Below are 14,044 nucleotides of genomic sequence, written 5' to 3'. Positions count from 1 at the left end.
ATTGGTTAAAAGCTAAACTCATGTTCCTCAATGTAAATCCTACATGGCATGATCAACGGTGGGTTTAGGATCAACGGTGTGATTTCAATTTCTAGCTAATGAAGTAATTATACTCACTTGTGGACATTACATGCTTAAGTCCACTCCAACTTGCAATATTCAGGAATTTAAGATCAATTTAGAATGAGGGTCAAAATTTGAGGGTATTTAATGCAATTAACTCATAAATAATTTTTATGGTTATGACAAACCTGACAAAATTGAAGTACCAAGTAACTGAAAAGACAAGATTTGGGTTTAACTAAACTTCTGACAAAACTGCAGCTTTCACTAAGCAAAAAAAAAAAAAGACCCTTGCTTATTGTGGTAATCTTCCTTTAATTTTAAATTACTTCAATCTAATCCATTCTTAGTGATGCTTATACTAAAAGCATTTAATTCTTCCTTTTTGTTTATATTATTTTACATTTTTTTTACTTTAATCCATGAACAAGGCACACAATTGGTTTGAATCTCTAAAAAGCTGTAATTAGAGCAATAATTAAGCTTCATTATATTTCTCATAAACTTGCTTTGAAATATGGTCAACTAAAAAACCTTACAAGTTAAGATTGACAGCTTTATTTTAAGTAACCCATTTTTCAACAAATTATATACTTCATCAAACAAATGGGATTTGTTTGATGACTTCAATTGTAATTCTCGTTTCGATTGGTATAATTTTTTTTTTATCGACGATTGGCATAAGTATTATTGTCAATATAAGAGGACATGGGTTTGAGTACGCTGAAACGTATTATCTTCTTATATATGAGTTGAGAAAAGGTTTGGGTAGTTCTAAATATTGTATAAAAAAAACAGATATGATCAGAATTTATAATGAAATTGTTTAAAAAAAATTATAGTTGTTCAAAATTGTGATTCATTAATGTCATGTTTTTGTTGGTTTATTTATGGTTGTAGCCCCTCTACTTTAATTTGACATAATTTGGACCTTCTCTTTGTAATGTTATTAGCATGCACAAGTTCATAATACTTATAGTTGTTGCAATTAAAGTGATAACGAGATGTTATTCTTTTTATTGATATTTGGTCTCATAGTCGAGTTGATGTGAAAATTCAATCAATTCTGTCCAATTAATAATATGTTTTACATGTCATTTGAATACTTGAGGTTGTTTTAAAAAGGAAAATTCACAACATCACTTTAGCGGAAGTAATTAACGATGTTATTAATTTGGACGTGCTAATAACATTATAAAAATAGAATGACTAAATTATATCAAATTAAAATAAATAGATTAAATATAAATTTTAGCATGGTAAAGGGACTAAAACCACAATTAAACCTTTTTCCATGTAAACCAAAATGATATTAGAAAGCGAAATGGCAAGGTGCATTACACTCTCAATTAGAGAACTCATATTCAAACTTTGGTGATGATATTATTAGGAGTGACAATCATAAATTCTAAAATAATTAATCATCATGAATCGTAAAACGAACATTAAAAATACCTTAATCATAAGAATATTAATATAAGTGAGAGGGTGGATTTGGTCAATACCAACAATATCTCATGGGAACCAACTCTCCCACATGAATCACAAATTGTGTCAAATTTCTTTACTTTACCTAATCATCAAAAAAAGAAGCGCAACAATACTAAAGTGGGTTTTGACTTAGCTTCAAAAAACAACATAAAATATGGTAATTGAAACCCTAATCATGCTTGCAATTGATTCCCCATTCTCCCCTTTTTCTTTATTAATTACTTGTAATCAAACTTTGTGATTAGCCCCATCAGATTCAGCACTTTCAAATGGGGACATTCACACACTTTCTCTTTATAAAACAAAAAGAAAGCAAAGAAACCTATCTTTGGGTTGCATGTGCTAGAAGAAATAAAATATATAAAACCCTTTAGGTGATTTATTTTTTATTTTTTATTATAAAAGCTACTAAAGTCAAAATATACCATTAATACATATACTTTCATAAAATTTTAATTCAATCCATTTGTTGATATCAAGACGGAATCTGTTCATTATTATGTATATTTTCTCGTTTTTCCATAATGATTTACCTGTAAAATTGGTATGATTATATAGGTTGGTCGATGGTAAATTTTGACAACAAATACTAATAGTCTCAATAATATGACAACAAATACTAATATTAAACTCAAATTTCATTTAAGTATTGAGACTAAAATTTTTTTATACAATGCATAAAATTATCCATAATCTATCATTAACATTTAAATAAAATGATAAATTCACTTAAGGGTGCTCGAACACTCTTTTTCTTGCATTGAAAATAGTACAAATATCAATTGAGCTAAAAACTTGCTCTTTTTGATACAATACCTAAAACTACACATATCCCCTCTCCAATTCATAAATAGAAGGATAATACGCTTCAAAACACTCGAACTCACATCCTTTTTATTTATACCGATTAAGTTAAAATTTAATTGACAACTAACGGGATATTTAAATAAACATATATATAATTAAAATTGACAGCAATGCTGAAAGATAGAAATGATTAGCCAAGTATGATTGTAGATGATACAAAATAATTCATGCATATCGTGTAGGCATCGTATGTTCACATGTGAAATTCAATGAAGGGGGAATATTTAGGAGTGATGAGTGGCACGTGACAAGCAAATGAGCTAACGTGTAACCCATGTGAAATGTGGGGGCGGGTCCCCGGCCCACTCTCCTCTTCCATATAGAATCTTAATATCAAATGGGACATTAAAGGATGTCCACATGTTTTTTCTTAAATAAGGGTGACACTGTTTAGGGGATGAATTCCAAATTATTATCAATAGATTTAAACATAATTTTTTTAAGTATTTATCGGAGTAAATCTAGTAATTAATTTTTTATATTTTATAAATCTATTAAAAGATAAATATTGACCACGAATTTTCAAAATTGTTTTTGCGAAGATCGAACCCTCGACTATTTTTCCTAACTTTCGTGATTTATTTATTTTTTTAAATTAACATTTTCGAAAGTATGATAAATGTAATAATTAGCACTACAAAAAGACATTTATATAAGTTTTTAAGGATGAGAAAAGAGGGAGAAAGCTGAACATAATACTATTTATATATGATTTAATTGGATAGCAAAGGAATCATCACAAATTCAACACACTATTTTTTTACTTATCAACTAATTTAATGGAGAAATTTGAAGGAAAAAAAAAAAGAAAAAAATAGGAAAAGCAAAGGGCAAAAATCCAGCACACTAAGCATGTAGGGGAGAATATTGCTATCTCCCCCAATATATGATACAACATATGGAGGAAAACATGGAAATCATTGGCGGGTTTTTTTTTTTTTTTCTCTCTTTGAGATAGGGAGGAAATGGTTAAATTTCGGTTTGGTCCTTCTATTATGTTTAAATTTGGAATTTGGTCTCTGTATTTTAATTTGACATGATTTGTCCTTTTATTTTTATAATGCCATGAGCTAGTCCAAGTAGTTAACATCTGTATCTTTCCAATTAAAAAGCTAACATTGAACTTTTTCTTAAAAGCAACCCTTCTCATTCATCATGCTGATATGTTTTCTTCTGGTGTTGGAATGGGTGTTTTTAGGAAAATTTCACGTTGGCATTTTAACTGGATACTGTTAACTATTTCGGGCTAACTAATGAATTTATAAAAGAGAGATCAAATTATTTCAAATTATAGAGACTAAAATTTAAATTTGAGCATAATAGAGAGACCAAAATCAAAATTTGACCAGAGAAAAACGGGGAATAGTTGAAATTTGAGGTTTGAGATGGTTGAGAGTGAGCTTAATGGTGCATAGCAGCAGCTGGTGATGTTGGTGTTGGAGGCTTGCATTGATAACACTTGGCAAACAAGCCAAAAGAGTCAATTTGCCTAATGAAATTGGTCATGCTAGCCCATCCCCCGAACCCGAACCCGACCACTAGAACCCACACCACAATAAAGGCGTTTAATGCATACATTCCAGTCCAACTTGGCATGAAGAATGGTGGCTTTTCTGCAGCATTCTGTTTCAGCAAAGAAAAAAAATAGTAAATAAAAATTCTAGTAATTTACAGGGACTAAAACCAAAATTTCACCAATTCTTCTTTATACCTGCCGAGCAGAGGCTTTTCTATAGGTGAGCATATGGGCTAAAGCTGGGATGATATAGACGGTGAAGCTAACCAAAAGAGCGCCGACCGCCGAGTTGATAGGGCCGAAGAATGGGAAGATGATGGCCAAGAACCATATCGGGATCACCACCGGCAGCCGTGCCAATGCCCTCAAACAAATGCTTTTAGTGTCATGCATCCCTATTACTTTCTCCCATACGAAGTACAACGGTGTGCAAGCAAACCCAAATGTTATGAACTGCAATACCCCATTTCATGAAGTCACAATTTGTTAAATTGGTTTGAAATACTGGTTTAATTATACTTTATCATCCTACTTTTATAATGTTATTAGTAGGTCCAAATGGATAACACTCTTAATAAATGTTGTTAAAGTGTTAAAAGTATTCAACCCGATCAACTCAAATCTAAACTTGATTTGATCATAAAAAAATTAAAAAGCTTAACTTTGAATCGACTTGAACCTAAACTAACCCTAAACAAAAGTTAACGTGAACCCAAAATTATTCAAACTCGAAATAACTTAAACTTTATATAACCCAAAACTAAAGTGATACTAAACCTAAAATAATCCGAACTTATAATTTTACCCAACTTGAAAAATAACCCAAACTTGAAATGAACAAAACTCAAACGTGAGAAGAAATGAACCTAAAACTTAACCCGAATTGATTTGATCGAAAACCAACTTAACCTGTAATTTTTTTACCCATGTAGTGTTAATTGATAATTGATAATAGTGTTAACGTGTTCATGGAAATTCGCACCATCAATTTAATTGTAGTATTTACGTATTAATGACATTATTAACGTAAAGAAACTAAATTATATACCAAAATGAAACGGAGGGACCAAAAACAGAAATAGACCCAACCTGGTGAATAAGCATTAAGATAACGGCGGCGTCACGGAAGCCATTTTTAGGGAGGAGAGAGAAGGCATTGGAATGGTTGAGGAGTTCGTCACCGAAGGCCCAGTAAACGGCAGCAGCTGACGGAAGTGTAAGGGTAAAAACGTAAAGTGTGGCCAATAAATATATGTACTTGAATTTTTGAGGCTTCCACATTGCATGCATAATTTCCCTGAAAAAAAAAATTCAACCAAACAGTTATTTTTTACCCTGAAATTGAAGAAAGTGATGAAAAACAATAATTATGTTCATTATATTGACTATAAATTATGAAGCATGGTTAAATGACCAAAATACCCTTAATATTTTAGTAATTTTCAGCTAAAGTCTACGTTAAATTAAAATATAAAATTAAATCCAAAGGTTGAGAATAGTAGAGGGACCAACTTGAATAATTAACCCTATGTTCAGTTCGCTGTTAAATCTTCCTAGAGAAATGGGAAAGGCATTGGATAATACGGTGAAACTTTACTTTTGGCCCTTACTGAAGACATATAATTTATTTTAGGTCCTTTTAGTCTAAAATTTTTGCCTTTTGAACCCCATAATTTATATTATCTTGACCTTGATAAAAAAGAGAATAGGAAAGAAAAAAAGGAAGAAAGAAGAGTGATATCGTCGTAATTCATCAAAGTTTCGAGCACTTTTTAAAAGTAGTTTTCAAAAGCAATGTTAAATTAGCACGAAGTAGAAAAAAAGACTTACACAGTGACGGCATGTCCGCCGAAAGTGTAGAGAATGTTGGTGGCTCCGGTGAAATAAAGCACAAGCTTCGTCGGACCGCTATGCATCACGCCCTCAGCCTAAAAAATAACCAAAGAAAAAATATTGAAAAAAGGTGGTTTTGCAAGTGCATGAAATGAGAGATCATTATCGAACCGGTCGGGACGGAGATCAAATAAATTATTTAAAAAATTTTAAAAAAAATTAATTCAAATTTTTTAACTCGATTCAACAAGTTCCGCACGATTTTACCTGGCCGTGAACGAGGGCAGCAATAGCCAGGTACCAAGCTGTATAAGTGGTCATCCCAAGGCCAAGAAAGGACCAAATACGGTAGTTGTGAAAAGATGGTATGAAAACTGTTGTTGCACAACAAGCTCCAAATATGTAGGTCCATGTCCTCTTGTCCAATTTGTCATTAACGTAGTATATATTACTGTTATTAAACCAATACATCAAAATAAGATAAAATTAAATAAATATTCAAATTATACCAAAATCATAATTTAACCTAAAAAATCCGGTTTTGAGATTGATGCAAACCTTGCACAGCCTATAAGTTGTATGACAGATCCAAATAAGAGGAAAGTACAGTTGAAGGCAAGTCCTATTGCCTTCCAATATGGACCCAATAACCCATCAAGCACTTCGAACCACTGTAAATTTTAAAAAATTACGATTTAACTTAGCATTACTATTCGAAAAGTATTTTTTAAAAATATCTGATGGTTAGTGTTCGGGACCTGAATCACATGGTTCTTGAAGTTCACATTCTCTTTCTCTTTCCTGCTTCTATATTCAATGTAGAGTACACTTATGAGGTATGCAGTCCAACTTCCAATAAGTCCATAGAAAACTTGTAGCAGAATCCCAGATAGCATGCCCAATTGAGAAAATGAATATGGTAGAGTCAACAACACTTGTGCTACCTATAAGGATCAAAAAATAAATAATGTAAATTTAAGAGACAAAAAATAAAAAGGGTCTAAATATACTATCAATACCTGTTTTAGTCCATATAGTTGAAAAAAATTAAATCCTTTCTCTTTTTTTATTTGAAAATTCTAGTGGTAAATTTTGATGAAAAATACTATTAGTTTTAATAATTGGATTAAAAATTTTAACTGAAAGGTAAAAATTCTTTTTAACTTTTAAGTATATAGATTAAATGTCAAATTTTTCAAAATAGAGAGGCACAAAACATATTTTATCCATAAAAAATTGTTAGAGGAAAAAAAGTCAAAAAATGCTACACTCCTTGTATTTCAGCATAATTCAAGATTTAACCCTAATATAAAAAAAAGGTTAAAATTTGAAATTTTTTTAATTTAAAAAATTTATTTTCTGCCAATCATATGACATGTCCTACGAAGATATTTTAATCAACATGTCAAAGTTGGTATAACAAGAAAGGGTAAAAAAGATTGTCACCTAACTATTTTGGAAATTTTTGATATTTTCATTTTTATGTTGGTCCGTCGGTGATAAAAAAAGAACAAAATTAAATAATTGGGTGACTTTTTCGTAATTTTTCATAATTGGGTAAAAAAAAATATAGATGGTTAACTTCTATTATAGTATACCCAAAAAGAAATGGTGGTGAGGGGTAAGCGGGGGAAAGAAGGGGATGTACTTGATTAGAAGCACAGCTGAACCAAGCATCCCAAGCAGAACCACCATGCCAAAGTAGATTCTTAACATTAAACAATGACTGGTTTTCTTCTTCTTTCTCTTCATCTCTATTCTCAACATGATGTTCACTTTCGTTATAATTCGACACTATTGCTTCTTCACTTTGCTTTTGTCCCAACATTCTTTTTTTATTACCAATCTACTAGATCTGCAACATAAAAAAAGAAAAAAACAGACAATCAATGAGACAAAACAAAACAAAACCCAGAAAAATGAAAGAAAGAAAAAAAAAACTTTGAAACAAACCTTTGAAGTTTCAACTGTCTCTCTCTATATGTATATGTATATATAGAGAGAATTCTCTAATTTTTCTCTGTTTTTCTCTCAGCTCAACAATGGTGTTGAAGAAAAGACCCTTTTGGCTGCTCCTATTCAGCTCCTATTATATATATGTGTATATATATAGTAGGACTGTAATGGAAGAGGGTTGAAGAAAGGGGTGAGAGTGACAAAACCTAAAAATTCTCTGCGTATTCCACTTGCGATTCGATTCTTTTGAGTTGAGAGAATTTAGAGATCTATAAGTGACTTAGACGTTGTTCTCATCACAAAATAGAGAGCTTTGGGTTTTTTTTATATATAGACCCCTCTTTCCCTTTGGTAAACTTTTTCACTTAAAACGGCTAACATTAGCATATATAATGGGTTAATCTTATTTGAGGTACTTAGAATATGGATAAATTTTAAATTAGTCCTTATCTTCAAAAACATTATAATCGATTCCTTATAAATAGGTTTAAGTGCGAATCTCATTATAGGTTTTGATCATATCTGCTTTTTTTGACATAATATCTAGAACTATCCATATCTCTTCCTAACCCAGATAATACGTTTTTGTACACTTAAACTCATGTACTCCTATGTTAGTAATCATGTCCGTACCAATCGAGCTAAAACTCAATCTGTTGTTTATTTTTTTTATTTATTTATCAAGAAATGATGCTCAGATCCAAATCCAAATCTCAGTCACATAATTCCGGGGATTCTTATTATAATTAAATTTTGTTTCCAATTAAATTCTTTCTTTTTTTCTAATTTGTTTTCTGATGCTAGTTTCTTTTTTCTAATCTCCCACTCATTTCCATTCGCGCGTGCATTCACTTTCTAGAGGGAAAATGATGCTGTTCTTTCCACGCTTGCCAGAGGCGAGTGGGTATCACAATAATGATTTTTTTTCCCTAATGGGCTGCCTAACCCAACTAACCATTGAAAATTAAGGCCCATTTTCTCTCTTTTTTTTCTTTTTGGAAAATATAAAAATATTAAAAATTCATTATATTTATTTCAGGTTCGGATAATATCTATTTTTTTGACACAATACTTAGAATTATCTATAGCTCCTCTCCAACTCACGTTCTCCTACATTGACAACAATATACGTACTAATTGAGTTAAGACTAAATCGATAAGATATTATTTAAAAAAACAAAGCATGGGTTAGTAAATTAATATTTTGTTGTGATTTTGACTATGTTTCACAACACAGATTTTTTAAGTTAAAAAATATAATATATTTTAATAGTGATTAAAGGTTTTCTTATAATTAAAGCTTTAATTATTTGAAAAAGAAAATGTAAAAGACGTCAATATCGGCGCGGCCGGAGAAAATGGAAGAGCTTTTTAATGGAAAAAGGATTGGCTGGAGCCGCCAAGCCGAGATGGACCCACAGACGATGCGGCACGCTTTTAAAGGAAAACACGCGCACAATGAAGCCTTATAAAGCGAAACGGCTCATGATATAAACATGAACTTTAATCGGTCGGCTTGATTATGGCCCATTATTATTGTGTATATGCTTGGACCCCTCTCTCTTCATTGTCTTTACAATTCCACCTTCTTTTAATTTCTCCATCCTTCCAATTCTTTTTTTTTCTAATTTCGTCCTTCCAACTCTTGGATTCTCTTTTCAATTTACTTTTTATTTGGGAAAAAATATGCAATTGACAAATGGGGTCTTGATATTATTGATAAAAGTTAAAATTCGAATTCAATGATAAGTAATTTGTCATGTGTAGGTCTCCAGTCTCATCGTGTATTGATAAAATGTGTAGATTTTAATTTCGATTAGTATGTTTATCATTAATATTGGTTTAATTTTATTTTATAATTATTCAAATATATATTTATAATTTTACTTTTTAATTATAAAGCTTAAAAATAGAATGAAATCTACATTGATTTCCATTTTTATATCATATCTCATATATAAATACAATAGATGTGTGCCAGTATCATTGGTTATTACTATAATTCATCACATTCACACTCACTTTTGGGTGAATAATGTTTTTAGGAATAATAATTTATTTGGTCCTCAATTTTATAAAAAGTTATTTTAGTCATATATTTAATTTTTATTCTTTTGTAGTCTTTAAATTTATATTTTTTGTCAAATCATCCAAAATAGATGGAAATATTAACGTTTTTAACTTTGTTGACGTGACATACATATGGATTACCATGTGGATGACACTTAAACATTTAATTAATTTTCACAAATTTTAAAAATAAAAATATATATACTTTTTTAAAAATAAATTAAAAACCATTAAAATTATTAAAAATTAGCCCTTTTATTTTTATATGATTTACTTAACCTTGAAATTAAATTTAATAAAGTATAATTTTTATAGCCTTAACATAAATTTATTGTTAATAAGAGATCACATAATTTATCATAAAAGATTGTACCCTAATTATCCAAATTAAAAAATTAATGAAGGAGGAGATGACGATGGAAGTGACGGTGGCAAAATGGTGGTGGGATGGTGGAGCCACCAGGTATAAGGGCGGAAGAAAGTCCATGTTAAATGGAAGAAATGTTGATAATATTCCATACAAAACACCCCACGTAGTCCCCTTTTAAGCGTTAACTTGTCGGCTTGGTGAGGGTTCGCCACCCAACACCATCCTTCCACTTGCCCACCAAAAAAATACAAAAAACTCTCAAGTGATTGAGTTAAATCGTTTTGACTAATAATAAAGTGAACCTCGACATGAAAATACTAAGATTTTTTAAAGTGAAAATCTATTATGTTTTGAATGATTTTTTTTTATATTTTAATTTTTTTATTTAATGTTGGGTAAGAAATTACATCACACGATTTAAATCAGTGTTAAACAAATGTTTGACAAAAGTTTTAATGACTATCGTATAATTTTATTTTCATATTTTTATTGTATTAGGGTAAACTACACCGCATGTTAATTACTCAACTATACTTAGGTTTCTTTTTCGATTACCCAATTATAAAAAATTACAAAATCAACACCTAACTAGCCACAAATGTCTATTCTAGTCCAATTTCATTAATTCTTGTTAACTTTGTGATGGATACTTTTCTAGGAAATGCCTCACAAGTCACAAACGTGGGTTAAAGATGAACTGTATTATCTTCTTATATTTGAATTTTTCATTCTTTCAATGTCAACTTATCAACACATTAATACGTTTGAACATCATTAACTCCCTATATTTGAATTATCGCATCATCTCTCCATCACAAAGTTAACGAGAATTAACGAAATTGGTTATGATTATTAAACTTAAAGATAATTCAAATATAAGAAGTTAACGCTCTTCAAATGTATTAATGCATTGATAAGTAAACACTGAAAGAATGAAAAATTCAAATATAGGAAGATAATGTAGTTCATCTTCAACCTACATTTGTGACTTGTAAGGCATCGCCTAGAAAAGTATCCATTATACGCTCAAATACCAATCTCCTTACAAACCATTCTCACTGTTGTATCAGTACGTAGTGAGCTTACTAAAGAAAGTATAATTTACCCATAATATTGTTGGTTAATTCAAATCATTAATACAATTAAATGTTAACTATTTTGGTTTGCATTCTAATTGGAATGGTTAACACTGTTAATTATTTTGAATTAACTAATAATATTATAAAAATAGAAGATCAAATCATGTCAAAAGACTTGCATTGTTTAAGTCTTTATTGACATTAGGTCGCAAGTTCAAATCTAGACAACTTCTTTCTTTTATCCTTGATAAAAAAATTTAAAAAAATCTAAAATTAAACATAAGAAGGACTAGAATCACAAATTAACCAATTAACAAAATTTTATTTTGGCATATATGATTTAGTGGGAGAAGTAATGATTAGTGAATAGAAATTTACTCCTTAATTTGCATTGGTGTTTCCTAAGAGTACCAAAATTCGGAGTATTATGTTGCATCTATGACTCTCACATGGGTCCCTCATATTTCCCAATCTTTTGAAATTCACTTCTTTTCTCCCTTTGGGTTTTGTCTTCAACGTATTGATGGATAGCTGTGAAAGACTTAAAGAAAGATTATCACAGATGTTTTAATTATATTGTTTCCAACTTTTATCCTTGTATTTATGTAGAAACCAACATTGCTTTTGCAATGTAGGTAAGATCATGTACACTTGTCAGTAATTAATTACAGCAAATCCAGATTGAGTAAATGCTATTTGACACATAATTGTTTGAGGATTTGGTTACTTTAGACCCACTTTTCATTGCGTTGAATTAGTTTTGAATTATATCAATTTGGGTTAAGATTGTTTGGGGTTGAGGTTAATTTTATGTTTAGAATATTTTAAAGTCGGGTTATTTGAGTTTTTTTTGTTCGGATTTTCGGGTCAAGATATTTTAGTTTTTTTCATTCAAATTTGGTTTATGAGATTAAGTTATTTTGAATTATTTGTTTTAATTATTTAAGGGTGAAATAAAAAAAATTATTATTTTAAAAGGTTAAAGTACTATTTTACTATTTATTAAATTAAAAATATTATAAATTCAAAAGGCTAAAAGTGAAATTATTCATTTGGAGGGGGAAGAGCCCTTGCCACCCCTAGGGCCGCACCTGCAATTATTTCAAGTTCGTGTCATATTAGAGTAGATTATTTTGGGTTTGAGCTATTTTAAGTTGAAATCATTTTATATTCAAATAATTTTTATTTGAGTCGATTTTTTAATTTTAACTAGTTAATTATTATTTTAATTTAGACACTAATTAAATTTATAATAAATAATTAAAGTGATTTTTTAACTTTAGTAAACATGCATTGTTGGCACAGATAAAAAGTGTATGCACTATCATGTACATTCAATGCAAATTTCCAATCATTCTACCGAATTGGTTCTTCAAAACTATGGATCATAGGTATCATGCAATATCAAAGTTGAAAAGGTTAATTTCAACATGACAAGTACTTTGTAATTAAGTTGTCTGCCAAAGCATTCAATTTAATGAACATGGTTACATGAACACTAGCTTAAAATTCCATGGCAGTACATCCTGTAATAATGAATTTTAATGTTTAGTGGATCTTTTGCCCCTCTCCCCCCAAAGTTTTCTGCTAAAAAGCATGCTTATTATAAAAAAATGATAAAAAAAATGGAATCTTTAATTAAATATAGGAGTAGAAGCCTAGGAGGGTCTAGGGTTTAGTGGGAACCTAGAGACAGAAAATGCCTTTTATTGGATTACGGTTAGTGCCTTAGGGTGACGAGTAATCGATGCCTTTGCTTACTTAGCCTTTCAGTTATGTGGATGGTCATATTGGACACCATATTATTCATTTAGAAATGGAATTGGGATGAAATTATAAAATTTTAAAAGAATAAAATTAAATAAATTAAATAATTAATTTTTAAGAGAAGTCAAAACTTTAATTTCTTTTGTTCATTTGACTAAAGAGGTAAAAAGACTTCAATTAATTTTCTTTTTTGGGATTTCAAAAATATGATTTTTTTTTTCATTTAACAAGAATTAAAAGGGCTGAAATTAAATTATAATTTTTTGATGAAAGGGTCAAAAAGATGAAATTTTTTCATTTAATCAAGAGGGACCAATGTCTCTCATTGTCTTTGGATTCGCCCTTGATTATTGACAAGAGAAAGTCTTGAGAATTTTGATATTTCAAGTTTAAGTTACATCATATGTGAGTTTGACAATTTTATTAGAGTTATCTAAATATATTTTTGTTTGATTTTTCGATTAGTTATTAAGTGATACATATGATATATGAAAGTAATGATTGATTGTCGTTATAAATTCTCAAATTATTGTATTTTAAGAAAAATGCAATAGCCTGGTTATTCATATTTACTTGCATGAAAAGAAAGATATAAGGAATGATTCTTTGTATATATTGGTCCATGGCTTGCGGTGTTCTTCCTAGTGTGGTTCTGCATGCTGGCACATCATAAACCACATGTTGTACATAGTTGATGCATCTGATTTTGAAGTTGGTAGTTTTTTACTTTGTGCTTATCCTTTTCGTCTTAATTATCATATACAGTAGCAAAAAATAGTTGATTGAGTGCCCAAATTAAGGTGAAGACATATCATTATTAAGAAATAAGTTTATACAACAACATTGAAGAGTTGTAATCCAAGGATGACTTTTAAAGATTAATATAAAATTGAGAGAAGTTTAGATCACTTAAGAACATATGATGCATCTTAAAGAAGCAATTCATCTTAAAGAAGCAATTCAACTATCTTGGAGAAGTTTTAGTCCAAGAAGGAGACTTGAAGATTGACTTGAAGCATTCAAATAGTGGCT

The 14,044-nt window shown here is 30.0% G+C and overlaps 1 protein-coding gene across 1 annotated transcript; it reads right to left on the bottom strand.

The window, feature by feature from the left end:
• Positions 1 to 3,154: 3,154 nt before the first annotated feature.
• LOC108462321 (auxin transporter-like protein 2) lies at positions 3,155 to 8,083 on the bottom strand. Its single transcript, XM_017762288.2, has 9 exons — positions 7,724 to 8,083; positions 7,419 to 7,625; positions 6,529 to 6,714; positions 6,329 to 6,441; positions 6,038 to 6,221; positions 5,768 to 5,865; positions 5,027 to 5,234; positions 4,133 to 4,390; positions 3,155 to 4,044 (listed from the first exon to the last, which is right to left on the bottom strand). The coding sequence occupies exons 2-9, from the start codon at positions 7,596 to 7,598 to the stop codon at positions 3,823 to 3,825; spliced, it is 1,449 nt and encodes a 482-aa protein (XP_017617777.1). The 5' UTR covers positions 7,599 to 7,625; positions 7,724 to 8,083; the 3' UTR covers positions 3,155 to 3,822.
• Positions 8,084 to 14,044: the final 5,961 nt, after the last annotated feature.

Source organism: Gossypium arboreum, chromosome 2 (assembly GCF_025698485.1).
Source record: "Gossypium arboreum isolate Shixiya-1 chromosome 2, ASM2569848v2, whole genome shotgun sequence".
NCBI lineage: Eukaryota > Viridiplantae > Streptophyta > Magnoliopsida > Malvales > Malvaceae > Gossypium > Gossypium arboreum.
Note: the sequence above shows the minus strand (reverse complement) of the source record. Positions and strands in the feature narration are given on the sequence as shown.